At 43.4% G+C, this 15,226-nt stretch overlaps 1 protein-coding gene across 6 annotated transcripts in view; it reads right to left on the bottom strand.

Moving 5' to 3' along the window:
- KIAA2012 (uncharacterized protein KIAA2012 homolog) overlaps positions 1–15,226 on the bottom strand; it is a 109,867-nt gene that overhangs the window by 81,963 nt on the left and 12,678 nt on the right. For 5 of the 6 annotated variants that reach the window (XM_045034287.1, XM_045034289.1, XM_045034288.1 and 2 more), the window contains exons 3-7: positions 9,715–9,874; positions 7,600–7,755; positions 3,613–3,752; positions 2,334–2,517; positions 1,550–1,692 (exon numbers count right to left, since the gene is read on the bottom strand). In XM_045034287.1, the coding sequence (XP_044890222.1) occupies positions 1,550–1,692; positions 2,334–2,517; positions 3,613–3,752; positions 7,600–7,755; positions 9,715–9,874 (783 nt within the window). The remainder of the gene's footprint in view (positions 1–1,549; positions 1,693–2,333; positions 2,518–3,612; positions 3,753–7,599; positions 7,756–9,714; positions 9,875–15,226) is intronic. The other variant, XM_045034290.1, reaches the window with a different exon arrangement.

Raw genomic sequence — 15,226 nt, 5'->3', positions numbered from 1 at the left:
TGGCTCTGTGAAATGTATACGTGTTCTGGGTTTCAAGGAGTTCAATTTCACAGGAGGAAAAAGAAAACTGTTTTTCATTTTGTGTGTGTGTTCAAAGAGAAAACAATGATCAGAAACACACGCAAACACCCTACATGTTTAGAGTTGGATGAGGAAGGAAATTCAACCAAGTATATGCAGGATGATATTTATAATTTTGAGACATTAAGAAAATGATTAACCAAGTGTATGCACATAGGATCTTTATGTTCCTAGAGACCTTAACTGTCTAGGTGCCAGCTGCCCACCAACTGCCCTTTTCTGAATACTGACCTTGTGCATTTTGTTTGACAAGGTTTGCATTGAGAAATCTATGTGGAAATCCAAATGATTTGTGTGAGGTATGCTGACAAGCCAAGCCTTAATTTCTTTATTCCAATTAAAACTTTATATAGAGTTTTAATATAGTGGAAAATACTGCCTTCCTCTGCTAAACCATATACAAGGGTTGAAGGAAAGGACTCCTGTCTTCTGAGCCTGCCTTGGTTCTGGGCTGACCTGGGGTATGAAATCAAGGGCTTTCCTTAGGCATGCAGTGACTCTGGCAGATCAGGCCTACTGTTTACCCTGGTTCAAAAGGAACTGGGGAAGACAGAGGACTTTCTGGTATGGATGGGAAGGTTTAGATCAGGTTAGATACAGGAAATCTGAGAAAATCCTGAACAGACTGACAATAACTTCCCTCATCGACACCAGGACCACCTGGAATGCCCATGGCTCATCCAGTGTCACTTCAGAGGACGAGTCCCCACAATGAACTAACATTGCTATAGTTCCCAATCCAAGACAAGATACTTTCACAAAAATGCATCAACTCATTTCATCCTTCCATCAGCCCTGTGAGGTGGGCATTATTATCTGTGTGCACAGATGAGGTCACTGCAGCTCAGAGGGCTTTAGTTCATGCAACTGCTACAGACAGAGCATTCCAGAGTCCCCACTTGTTCCTGCTCAGCACAGGTACCTCCAAACCATGGAAGACCCACGTAGAATTGCAAGGCAGGATGATGCCAGAGACAGCTAGGAACATTCTCGGGGGAAATGGTGTACTTGACTTTTGAAAAGGTTGATAAACTTGCCAAATTTACTGTACATTTTCAAAGGTGACAGATCCTCAAGCAAATCCATTGCTAAATTCAAGATCTCTAGCATTTTGAGTTTGAAGTGAGTCAACTGCTTATAAGCTCAAATTCCATCCTTACAAATTTACAGATAACCCCCAACCCCTTAATAGCACAAAGGACTCTGTTGCCACCAGAGTGCGGTAATATCATGTGCTTTAAGGTAGAACTGGGGCAGCTGAAACTCCTTGTAGTGCACCATTTTCAACATTTAGTAAATTACTACAGCTTTATTCTAGCTGCACATGATGAGCTCAATAGCAAGTAGGGCCAGTTCTCTGAGACATCCCTTTTAATTGTCTCATTGCTAGATTGAGATTAATCTTTTAAGAGCAAGAATGCATGCACATGTGCACATGCACACACACACACACACACATACACACAACCTTTTTCTTCTTCACTTCCCCAGCTGTGTTTTTCTCTGAGCCAGTGGCAGGTGCTATAGGAGGGAAAAGGCATCTTTCAGCAGGAGGCTCCTGTAACAAGTGACTGCTTCTGCCCTTGTGGAGTTTTATATTCTCTTGTCTGTCTGTAGAAATAGGATGGGAATGAGAACTTATTAGTTGCAAGTATGTGGACAGACAGTTGACTTTCAACTTCTATCACTTTGGGGTTAATAGGAATAGAGGCAAGGACAGGCACTGAGACAGCCATGACTTTGGCTGAGGTAGGTTCAAGGAGTCCTAATCTCATTACCTGGGTTGGGTTCTTGCTGGCAAGTCAGGTGATGGAGAGAATGATAATAATAGTAGCAATTAACACATACTAAGTACTAAATATAGGAAAAGAATTATACAAAGTATTTTATGTGCAATAACTCACTTAATCCCCACAATAGTCTTATGAAGGGATTATTCTTATCCCCAATCTACAGGTGAGGAAACTGAGCCTCAGCAAGATCAAATAACTTGCCTAAGATCACAACTGGAAAGTGGGGTTAAACCCAGGCGGTCTAATTGCAGTATGCAATTAGAGTACTTGCTTGAGTACTTGCTTGAGTACTAGGCAAAAAAAGGGGTTGTCAGTCCTGTTGCCACCTTCGACTGGACTTTGTTACTTTCTAAGATAAAAGACATGAGGAAGTGATGCTCGGCATGCCTCAGTGTTCTTAAATGAGCTCTGCATGATTAGGGTTACCCATATTAACAAGAAAGACGTTTGGCTTCTTACCGCTGAGATCTGCCTTTCTATTGGGGAAGGCCCCTCCATAGAATGTAATGTGGGATTTGTCACTCAGGAGCCAAGAATGATCGATGCAGGCATGCCCAAAGGCCCTTCTGGAGGTTTGCTGTATTTTTTCATTGTGGCTCTCCTTTGAAGTGTGTATACGAGGGTGATTCTCTATTGATGTGTCCTGGGGAATGACAGATACACATTCCTGTAAACAGGCTTTGTAAAGGAATAGAGCAGGTTCCTTTAACAGTCAGACCTTGTGCTAGACTGTAGTTCCAAGGAAGAAATCTCCTTTGCAGCCTAGGAAGAAAAACATGGTTGTAATAGCAAGATCTCTAATGTTGTTTGTTATAATAAAACATTTTACTATTCATAGAGGAGGAATGACCTTTAACCATGCCTGACATATAGTACTTTCTTTTTCTTGCATATAGTGCTTTCCTGAAAAAAATTTAAAAAACGAAGCTCTATGATCCTTATCTCTATGCATTGTAAAAGGTCTCTCCCTTTGCCCTTCTGCCATGTGGCACCTCTCTTCTCCCCCTTTCCAGCTCACAGTGACCTTCTTGTAAGTCAACTGAGCTTGAAGATAGGAGCATGTGTTGTCTATATTGCTCTGAACCGCTGTCATCTTACGCACGCGTGTGCGCGCGCGCCCACACACATACACACACACACACACACACACACACCTTAGAGTTTAGAAAGCATTTTTACATTTTAATGGATTTAATCCTCATGGTAGCTAGTGAGTATGTATGATAACAGCTCCATTTTACAAAATAAGTAATTCAGGCTCAGTCAGTTACGTTTCTTTATCAGGCTCACCACAACTAGTCATATCCGGGATTCAAACAAAGGCTTTTCCAACTGTAAGGCCAAGAGCTCTTTTCTAGAAGACTCCAGTTGCCTAGATGGGGCAAAGAGTGTAGGGAGACTCTGTGGTTAAAGAAATTTGGAAAACCATGTGTGAAAGTTAAACCAGCTACTTCACCTATAGAACTTCCCCAAATGGTTTATATTCAAATGTGTCCTGTGACTCTCTGGGAGGAGGATATGGTATGCAGCGTTTCCCAAATGTATATGGCCACAAAATTCTTTTTTTTCATTGAGCAGCTGGCAGTGTTCCACATGTGACCCTTTGGAAAACAGTGGTCAATAGGCTCGAAGTACTCTTCCCTTCTCTGGATGAACCCCAAGAAATGGTGAAGGGAGGGAGTATCCCCTCTGGAGTCAAGAAGAACAATGACACAAGAGAGCCTATTAGAAATGGTACCTCTGCCTGGGTTTCATCTTCCTGGCATGGCTGCTTCCTGAGTGGCAGCAAGTGAATCCCCTGGCTGTGATTCTTGGCTAGACAGCCCTCGTCCATGCGTCCACCAGTCCCAGCTTCCCCTTCATCCAGGCCCTGCTGACCTGCAAAGGTGAACAGTGCATCAGCCTTGTAAAGCCAGAGATGGGCATGGTACTGTTAGCTGCTTCCAAACTGCCTCCCTTCTTGCTCCTCTGGGCAAAAGTGTTGATCAAGGCCTTTTTTCTCTTCCTTTCTTGTTTCTGCATTTCTGCTTGTGCTTATATGGAGGTTGGCTTACAGCCAGGTCTATAGAACAGAACTTCACTGGGATCCAGGAGGCTCAGGATTGAGTCTTCATTTCTTGGACTCAGTTTCCTCCTCTGTAAAATGGGGATACTGATTTCTTTTGCCGTTGCTTCCTTACAAAGTTGTCTGGCACTCAAAGAATGAACATGCTGGCCCTTTGCAAACTGTGAGGGACTGGAGGGTAACAGTGGTGTGATTATGGTGGGCTGACCAGCAGTCCTGCTCTGTTGTCATTGAGATGTTCAGTCTGAAGCACTTGATTTCCTGGGCTGTCTGCTGGTTGTTTACTTGTGGAAAAGCCTTTGCTGAATGCTCTGTGATGGACGGCTGCTCAGCTCTCTGAACTTACCCTGTCTGTGCAACCCTCAGGAAGGATCTGAGTCAACAGATGACTCCAGCATAGTTAACAAATCTTTCATCGATGGGGTAAAGGGTCCTGCAGCTATTTTCATCACTTACTCAAGGTAGATTTATTGCTGAAACGATCTGGCAAACCTTCCTTATTGGAGCCGTTTTAGCAACACCTCTACTCTTGGCATGCCTCTGCATAGAACAATGTGGGGCTGACTTTCAACCAGGGGCTCTGGAAGCCTTTCAGGGGCCCTGTATATGTTGGAACTCCAGACTTCTGGAGGCTCCCAGCCTCCCTCTTTATCCCCAACCCTTGTCATTCCCTTACATCATTCCCATCCTTAGTGTCAGTGGGTCAAAGGCCAAATGCCCACTCAATAGGCTACTCCCTCCCTCCAACTCTCCTTCCTCTGACCATTGGCTCCTGAGAGCTTCTCTAGGGTCTGAGCCAAAGCTGAGAATGTTGGTTGAACAGAGGCAGACTCAGGCTCATGTTTAGAGGGGTCTGCTCAGGTTTTAGTGGCCCAAGAAAGCCTCATGAGCCCTGGGACCTCTCAATCTGAGGAGGCCCAGGGCCACATTAGGTCTGCCCCCAAGAGGACCTCAAGTCCATACAGAGTGTGGCACTAAAGACCTTTTTGTGTGTTCTAGAATGATCCTTTGGAGCCAAGCCAGACTTCAGGTCCATTCTTCCTGGTCAGATTCACCTGGAACCAAATATATTTCTGAGAGTAGGGGAAGTGAAACTCTGGCTAAGTGGCCACTCGCTTATATGGTAAACTGTCTAAACTGGGGCAGAGGGCACTGTAGGTAGGGGGATATGGAGAAGCATTCTTCCCTTTGGCTGTATTCTAGGTGATGTTGAATATATGACTCAATCTATGCAAGGGAAACCAAGATTTTTCTCAATAAACATCATCTCTGGCTCATTTGCTTATGCTTAATAGAAACAGGTGTGCAAGGAAGGTATTGGAATTTCAGTTGTTGAAATAAGACCACAAAACTTGGTCTCTCTGTTTCAAAATATGAATCCAGATTATCCAAATAATGTGAATTTGGTTAACAATTTAGAGATCTTAGAGAGCCTTATTAGTATTGTTATTATTATTATTATTATTTTACCTCTTTTGTGATTTTTAACAACAACACAGAGAAGGTGGAATACCATTACTCCATTTTACAGATGAGCAAACTAAGGATGCAGGGAGCATAAGTGATGTGACCAATATCACATTGTTGGAGGAATCTTAGATTTGCAGCTGGGATTTTCCTACTTTTCCAAATAGAGTGGAAAAGAGAGGGAAGCCAAGGGGAGATGAAGCTAAACCAATAAAACAATCAGTCAGCATTCAAGTTACAGCCTCTGAGCTGTTTTTACTTCTTTACAAATTGATTTTTGATTCTTGTGATTTTGAACATTTGAGCATTGCAATTAGTTAGTAATTATGCTTGAAAACACAAGGCAGGGAGGTCTAGAACTAACATTTATTGAGCACTTACTATGTGCCAGATACTACTTTATGCCATTTAACTCCAACATCCAACCCTATGAGGTGAAGGTGGGTGTGGTCATCTCCATTTTATAAGTGAGGAAACGGAAGCCCAGAGAGGTCACATGGCTTGAGATCTGGTGCTAATGGTCACATGTTTAATTATAATTCTATATGTCCTCTGTTTTCTTCCTGCTTATTACAACTCCTTGGCATACGGGATTAATTAAGGAAATTGCTTGATCCCTTAGGTGTGTAGTGTTGATCCACTCCCAGAATAAAAGTACTGCAGTCCCCTGTCCAGTATTTATAGACCCTAGGGGGGCACCTGGGTGGCTGGGTCGGTTAAGTGTCTGACGTCGGCTCAGGTTACGATCTCACGGTCTGTGGGTTCAAGCCCCGTGTTGGGCTCTGTGCTGACAGCTCAGAGCCTGGAGCCTGTTTCAGGTTCTGTGTCTCCCTCTCTCTCTGCCCCTCCCCTGTTCATGCTCTGTCTCTCTCTGTCTCAAAAATAAATAAACATTAAAAAAAATTTTTTTATAGACCCTAGGGCATCAAAGTCTAAGGATATTAACTGGAGACAGTAGGATTTTGCAGAGTGCATAAGGCAATGTTAAAATTGGGTGTTACCTGGGGAAGGACCCATTCCCAGGACATGGGTGGCCCAGAAACTTGATCTCTTCAGTGTCCCAGAATCAATTGGTCTGGATGTTGACCCACATTAGCAAAGTGTAGAGTGACTCTATAAACCAGTGTATTAATTTACAAAGAGAAATATAATTGCCTGACCAGCATATTTCCTGTAGATGAGCTACATGTGGACAAGGTTATGACCAAAATTCCATGGTTCCAGAGTCAAGTCTTAAGGGTGGTGTATGGCAGGAACGTTTAATGGCACCAGGCTCTGAGAACCTGCCACATTCTTCTCCATTCATTTGATAGACCAGATATTCTACTTATCCTGGCCAGATCTTTTTCCAAGGACAGGACTCAGGTAGGCACTACCATAATTTCTGGAAAAGTACTTCTTCATTTCAGAAAAATTAGCTTCATATGATGTTAGTCTCTTGTTCTTACCTTCTCTTTTCTCAAAAACCCTGGCACTAGACAATGCCTTATTCTTTGTCCATTAGTGCTACCCAGTCATCTTTTCCTATTTCTTCTTAGTAAAGGCAATTTCTGGCTCTTTTAATGCTGCAAGTTCCCAAGAATATTACTGATAAGTAAAATGTTCATAGCACTGAACAACTTACAGACAATTCACAATAATTTTCTGTACACTAATGAGGCAAGACTCATCATGTTCATTACAGAGATGAGTAAACAGAAGTTCAAAGAGGTTAAGTGACTTACTCAAGATCTTACATTTAGTAAGAGAAAGGACAGGCATTGCTCCAAAGCCTGAATTTTTTCTTATAACATTACCACAAAACCATAGAATTAAAGAATATTGGAGTAGAATAGGCTTAAGAAATCATCTAAAATCTAGAGTCTAGACTTGCACTGTTTAATACAGTAGTCAATAGCCACATGTGGCTGTTTAGATGTAAGTTAGTTGTAAGGAGGTAAAATTTTAAACCTCAGTTTTACAGTCACACTACCTACATTTCAAGTGTTCAATAGCTCCATGTGGCTAATGGTTACTAATTGGATAGCACGTATTATAGAACAATTTATCATTACAGGAAGTATGTTTGGATAATGCTGGTCTAGACTCTAAAGACAATGAAACCCAGGATCCCTAGAACTTATTTTGGTGAACTCCATTTTAAAGTGTTAAAAATTCAAATATTTGAGATCTGGTCATAAAATCAACATGTACCTTGTTCAAAAGATTTTCCTTGTTGAATCCAAAATGAAGGGAAGACAGGCAAGAGATGGTATTTCGGGGGTACACCTGAAAGATCCTGTTGTGGCCTGAGATTCTTTGGTACATTAAGTTGACTGTCCTGGAGCAGCACAGAATCCTTGATGTATCCTAAAGAGTATTGGTAGAGTTATTGGCCAGGAGTTATTGGTAGAAAGAGTGGTCACCGGTCCAGAGGTCTTGGAGATAACTACAAGGTTCCCCACTTGCACTAGTCTTGGCCTTGGACGTTGCCCATTAGAGAAGACAGTTAGTAGATGGGAGGGATTAAAAATCAGATAGAACCCATAGAGGGTTCTCTGTTCAGTGTCTTTCATGCTTCTGGTCCTGTGCCACATATGTGTTTCTTCCACTTCACCATTCCCAAGAACTGGGTCTCCCTGGTGGAAGAAACATGGCTGCTTCTTTGGGTTTGGGTAAAAGGCTCCTCCTGCTTCAGGGGGAGAATCTAATGGTTTTTACTGGATGTATCCTACTTGCTACGTAGGCCCCATGATTCTCCATTCAGTCATTCTACAATTATTTATTGGGGGTTACCACTGCTAGGCAGTGGGATAGACACAGAAGAACCAGACATAGGCCTCTTTTAAAGGCACTAATAGTCTGTTGGAGAGATGAAGCTCTTCTGCGTTCAATTGTTTGGCCCCAAATGTTGATGTGATATAAGGTCAGAAAATAAGGAGCTCAATATTGGCTAAAGTTGTCAGAGAAGCATTTGTAGAAAATGTGGGTCTGAAGGGTGTGGAGGGGTTATCATTGGGGTGGAAATATGGGACCAAAGAACATACTGGGATTATAAAGTTAATGAGCTCTGAGATGTGATGGAAGGGGTAGCCGAGGCCATTGGGCCAGTGATCTCATACCGCAGTATTGCTATTGTTCCCCTAACTTGAGGAGACATTTTCTTATCTTAAGAGGAGTTATTGTCCTTGAAGATGTTTGGGCCAGGCTCTGAGGCAGTGGTCTGCTCTGTCCTCTGCCCCACCCAAAGATAAACATATCTTTAGTTAAGAGGCTCTTTCTCACAAGTGTTAAATAAATAGAACTGCCTGCAATGCTGGGCCTGCCATGAAGGTAAAACCTACTGGACAAGCCCACACCCCATCTTCCTTCAAGTCATCACTCATTGGGGAAATAGTTGTTTTCTCTCCTTTTCCAAGGTAAACCTATAAAGTAAGAAGAAAGTCAGTCTTCTTGTGGTCCTGTTTGTGCTGAAGAAATGGCAAACATGCAGTGGGCACTGGCAAATCCTACTTCTCACTCCTCTCATCCCCAGTAGGTTTGCCAAATAAAATATGGGATGTCCAGTTAAAATTGAATTTCAGATAAACAATGAATACTTTTTTAGCAGAAATATGTACCAAATGTTGCAAGTTTTACTCTGTGTGTGTGTATCTATCTGTGTGGGTCTCTGTTTATTTGCTAAATCTCTGGCAATTTGAATCCCCAGTAGTTTCCTGTTTTCATTTTCAAGCCTTTACAGAGTGCATTTGGGGTCTCTGTTCAACAGAAGGGTGTCCATCTCCTAAGTGGATGATGCTGGAGAGCTGCCATCTTTAAGAGGAGGAAGCCTAACATTTCTACTTCCTGGAGGATCTGGGATCACCTCAGAATGGGAACTAGGGAATATTGGGGTGAATGTGGAGCTGGCGGTATGAGGAGATCTGCCTTCTGGTCCCAGCTTTGCTTTTGGCTGAATGACTTTGGGCAAATTATTTTGTCCCCTGGGCCTCTTTTCTTTATCTTGTAAAAGAGAGGGATTGATTGGAGGATCTGAAGTCTCTGAGTAGAGAAGGTTGGGAAGAAAATTCTGCTTAGGATGTACAGTGTGAAGGTCCTAAGGGGAGCTAGAGAGAAGGCAAAACTTCAGGCTGTATGTTCCTCTGCAAATGTTGGGGAGGACAAAAGGTAAAAGGTATGATAGAGGCTCTCAGCTCCCAAGCTTGAGCACCTTTGCCTTAACACAAAATTGGACCTAAATTCTGATGTTTCAGGACTTGATGGAAAAAAGACTCTCACACCAGAAGGCAGGACAGCTCAGGATGTATGTCCTCCCACTGCCCCACTGACCTGCACATTGGAGCCTGTACATTGTGTCAGGGGGCCATGTCCGCAAGAGGCCTCGGAGGTATCTCTTGGCTGAATACCCAGGCTGCATCTGCCGTTGGGCCTGGCTCTCTGGTTGGCTTCGGAAGTGGAGGTATGGTTGCCAGGTTCTGTCCTGCTCCCTCTGTGGGGACACCATGGAAATAGCATGGCTACTGAGCCCTGAGCCTCCCAGTGATACAGGCTGGTTAGCACAATTCTCATCAGTACACTGGGAGACTCCTGGAAGGTGCCTAAAGGCACAGATGCCTCAGCCAACAGACATAAACCAAGAGCCCACAGAGCAAAGCTCTGAAAGGCCCCTGTAGATTTTCAGTTGGAAGGAGAAGGAGAAATGAGAAATTCCAGACCCCATCTTGAGACAAAGCATCAGAAAAGAATAAAGAGCTTCAAAAGAAAACACATCACTTAGTTCAGCCTGTGGAAAGAATTTTAGCACCTTAAAAAGTGGCCCTGTAGGGCAATGGGAAAGTCAGCTCAACAAGTCAGCATCAGCATTTAATGTTTGTAATATGAATAATGGAACAGACAAACTATGTTCATGTTAGCGGGAAGCCTTGCATTTTGAAAATATCTGGCTCTGCTGCATTTCATTTCAGCCCAGGAGAATTTTCTGGGAACCTACCTGCCAAAGTCAGTTCCACTGTGCAAGACATCATGTGGAATAAATGTGAATAAGAACATCTTACACTTGGCCGGGGATATATATTCTACAGAGAACTTTCACCTCATTATAATCCTTTAATGTGGATGAGTTAATACTATAACTACTTAAATGATGCAGAAACTCTCTAACTATGATCAGTTAAGCACAAGAATAGCAAACATGAGGACTTGTGTTGACATCTATCCTCCTCCCCCCTTGTCTGTGGTAGACATCACCAATCAATCATGACATTCTTGACTGATGAGCAGTTTGTGATTTGAGTCCTTCTCTTAAAGAATTTTTTAAAAACAGGCATAATTAAGATATAATAACATGCACAGGGCTAAAATGTTCAGTTTAATAAAATCTGGCAATTGTATACACCTCTGTAACCATCACACAAAACAAAAATATAGCCCAGAAAGATCCCTCATGCCACTTCCTGGTCAATTTCTCCCCACCCATCAGGTAATCACCTTTGTCAGGTGAGGTCAGTAAGCCAGTGGCCTGAGCTACTTTGCTGTATCCTGGCAAAATTTATCAAAGAAGGCTTATGTTTAAATTTTAAAAAGTAGGAAAAAAGAAAAAAAATGTGATGGAAATATAGAACGTGCCTGATGGGGAGAAGAAGGCCTTAGGATTTGGGTTCTTGCTCTGGTTTGCTCCAGTTCGATGTATTCAGGAGATCAAAATGCCACAGAAAGACAGCCCACAGCTGTAGCTGAGCATTCAAGACCACCAGAGACTCTTCTTCAGCTAAAGAGAGAGCTGGGAAGCCAAAGGCCATAGGATAAAGGAATATCTCTGCTGGGAAGAGAGAAACAGGTATCCAGGACATTCATTCATTCATTCATTCATTCATTCATCCATTTTATTCATTCATACATACAGTGCATCAAACAATATGTCAGGCACTGGAGAAAAAGGGACAAATAAGATTGATAACTAACAAAATAATTTGAGTAACAGAGAAAAGAAAGCATGGCTAATTACTCAATTGGTTGTCCTCTTTAGGAATTTGTAAATTAAACGAATGTTTGGAATCCAAACACAAAGCATCAACTGGTCTCTGATGTCTGAACATTTTATGTGGCAGGTACTTCAAGTGCAAAAAGACCCTGAAAAATTCAGTCCCACATACATCCTGAGGCTTTTTCCAGAGGATAAGAAAGAGAAGGATTATAGGGAGGGCAATGCCCTTCCTTGCCCTTGGCAGGGAAGCTGTAGTCAATGACATTGTCCAGCAGCAGAATGTTCAGGGCATGGGCTGCCAGGTCCATTACGATAAGGATGGAGCACTTGCCATGGGTGAGCTTGGAGAGGTTGATCTTGCGGGCCGTCTGGTCCCGGGCACTGTAGATGTGGGCATAACTCACCCCCTGGGTCCTCAGCAGCTCGCTGAGGTACTCCGCGTGGTGCTTCGTGGCCACAAGCACCACCGTCTGGTCCTGGGGCTTCACGACTGTGTGCAGCAGGTGGAGCAGCACGGTGGCTCTGGTGTCCTTGCGCCACAAGGAAGAAGGAGGTCTTGAGCTGCTGGTTGAGTTTGGCGTCCACACTGAGCCGGACGAGCACGGGCTCCGTGAGGCCCGCCCGGGGAAACCCCACCAGCAGTTTGGGCAGCATGGTCGAGAACAGGACCGTCTGGTGGCCCCCAGGGAGGCGGCAGATGATTTCCTGCCGCTGCTTGGCAAACCCCATCTCAAAGAGCCTGTCTGCCTCATCGAACACTGCATACTCCACGCTCTGCAGCTTCAGGTTCATCTCCACAGCCACATACACCAAGCACCCAGGGGTGGCAATGATTATGTCGGGATTTTCATGCAGGGCTGCAAACTGGCCTTTCTTCTTGTCCCTGCCCAGGATCAGGCAGTCCTGAGGCAAACTGATTCAAGTTCTCTCTCATTCCATTTTTTCATTTGGTCATGTAGTCTTTACTGAGCACCATCTTTGTGCCAGGCACTGTGGTAAGCCCCGGAATATGGAGCCATTAGATCTTTCTGGGTGAATTGGAACTTCATTTCCTCTGTGTAAATCTTTGCTTCAAATGACTTCTCTCTGCCACAAGACTGAGCCTCCTCTGAGAGTCTGTGGGCCCTATGTAGATAGCATGATACACATGTTGATCTGGACAAGAGCCCCTTATTGTTTCTCTTTCATGGGTATTTTTGAAGTTATCAGCTTGGTTCTGGAGCTTTACTGGGAAGTTTGCTAAATGGGGCAGGGTGTTGCCAAGAAGAGTTAGAAAATCCTTTGTCCTGGAATTTGGGGTATTTAGATACATTTTTGCCTGTAGTTTGAAAGCTGATCTTGCCTCTGTATTAGTTTCCTATTGCTGCTTTAACAAATTACCATATACTTAATGGCTTTAAATGATAAAAATGTATGATCTTATAGTTCAGGAAGTCAGAAGTTTAAAATAGATCTCACTGGGCTAACATCAAGGTGTTGACAGGGCCCTATTTTCTGTGGATGCTCTAGTGGATAATCTGTTTCTTGGCATTTTCCAGTTTCTAGAGGCTCCTTGCTTGTGACCCCTTCTTCCATCTTCAAAGCTAACAAAGTTGGGCTAAGTCCTTCTCATGCTGCTCTCTCCTGGTTCTCCCTTTTGATTCCTTCTTCCACTTTTAAGGATCCTTGTGCGTATACTGAGCCAGCCCTGATAACCCAGGATAATATCTTTGTTTTAAGGCCATTTTATTAGCAACCTTAATTCCATCTCCAACCTTAATTTCCTTTTGCCACTTAACCTAATATATTCATATGTTCCAGGGATTAAGACATAAACAACTTGGAGAGTCATAATTTTGTCTAGTACAGTTTCTTTAAATTTTTTCTAGTTTTCTGGTTTTTCTTAATAGTTTCTCAAATCATGCCTGTGAAGTTGGTTGGTAAATTTCACATCTTATTGGATGAACTGATGCAATGAGAGAGGCCCAGGGCTTGCTTAGGGCTACCAAGAAGACAAGTCAGGGTTGAATCTATTCACTCATTTCCAAGGTGTGGAGTCTACGGCCATACCACCCTGAACGCATCCGATCTCATCTACTTTCGGAAGCTAAGCAGAGTCAGGCCTGGTTAGTACTTGGTATGGGAGTCCAAGGTGTGAAACAATATGTTAAGTAGAAAAAAGCAAGATACAAGAGAGAATGTAAAGTACAATTACAATCTTATAAAAATATATAAGTATATAATCATGGTGGAAAGACTAGAAGAAAATATATTAAAATTCTAATAACAGTGGTAATAGAGTGTTGGGCATAAGATTACAGCTAGTTTTTTTCTTCTTCCTTTTTTAAAATAAAATAGGGGTGCCTGGGAGGCTCAGTCAGTTAAGCGTCCTACTCTTGGTTTCAGCTCAGGTCATGATCTCAAGGTCTGTGGGATTAAGCCCTGTGTTGGGCTCTGTGCTGGCAGTTTGGAGCCTGCTTTCTCTCTCTCTCTCTCTCTCTCTCTCTCGCTATCCCTCCCTGGCCCTCCCCCACTCACATGCACTTGCTCACTTGCTCTCAAAGATGAATAAATATACTTTAAAAAATCAGCAGTGGTTAGATTATATTAATAAATGGAAAACATGTTAAAAATTAATTTGTTTTATTGCACCCACCCTCCTCTCCTATGTATAATCTCAGTTCCTTCTCCAACATTATCCTGGACCTCTAACTGCCAGAAGTTACTATAAAACCTAAAAGGAGACAGAAGGGAGCCGGGAAGGGAATTTCTGGAACAGGGAAATGAGTGACAGCAGGAGGCTGGCTGTGATGTTTTCAAACTTTTCAGGTCTGCCTTGGCTTTGCCAATCAACTCCAGCTCTGGTTTCTTCTGAAATGAGTAATTAGTGTGCAGAGTGGCCTGTTATCTACACTCCACTAGAGTGCTTCCTCTAACAAGGGACTTTCTCTGGCCAGCCATGTTCCCAGTGCTCACCGGTCCTCCATGTGCAGAGGAGAAAAGGGGACCCCAGCACCTGTCCCCATCCCTGCACTGGCTGTCATGTCCACCCTGGACCCAATGATGGTAGGTGACGGTTTGCAAAGAATGGAAGGAGCTGGTGCAGGCTGTGTTCCTGCTCAGCAGATATGGGGTGGCAGGGTTCCAGGTTCCCCAGGAAAGCAAGAAAGGCCTGGACAGCCAGCTGCTTTCTTACCACAGATGGTGGCCAGTCTTTGTGTGCAGAAGTCGACAGAGGGATGAAGAGAAAAGTCCAGAAATCCCAGGACTGGCAGGCAAATCCCTGTGCAACTTGACGCCACCCTCTTTTTCCAGCTAAGAGCCATTCCTGTCTAATTTCCCTGACTGTCTTCCCTCTATGCCTTCACTTACCTATAGCTGGATAGTTACTCTACACTTATTTTTACCACAAGACTCAGCTCAAATTCCCCCTCCTCCAAGATATCACTGTGGTCACTCTAATCTGGTCCTTAACCAGATTGCACACCCTTACTGGGTAGAGGCTATGGCCTCTCCCTGACACACCCTGGCAACTAATATGTTTATCTGACAACTATTTGTTGAGCATCTGCCATATGTCAGGTACTGTTCTAGGCACTGACTAGTTAATAACTAGTCAAGATGTTAAAAAATAAATAAAACTTCAAAAGTATTTATTTATGTATGTATGTATGTATGTATGTATGTATGTATTTATGTATTTATATGTTTATTAAAAATGTTAATGTCGGGGCGCCTGGGTGGCGCAGTCGGTTAAGCGTCCGACTTCAGCCAGGTCACGATCTTGCGGTCCGTGAGTTCGAGCCCCGCGTCAGGCTCTGGGCTGATGGCTCAGAGCCTGGAGGCTGTTTCCAATTCTATGTCTCCCTCTCTCTCTGC

Source organism: Felis catus, chromosome C1, assembly GCF_018350175.1.
Source record: "Felis catus isolate Fca126 chromosome C1, F.catus_Fca126_mat1.0, whole genome shotgun sequence".
NCBI lineage: Eukaryota > Metazoa > Chordata > Mammalia > Carnivora > Felidae > Felis > Felis catus.
This window is presented reverse-complemented; position numbering and strand designations above follow the sequence as displayed.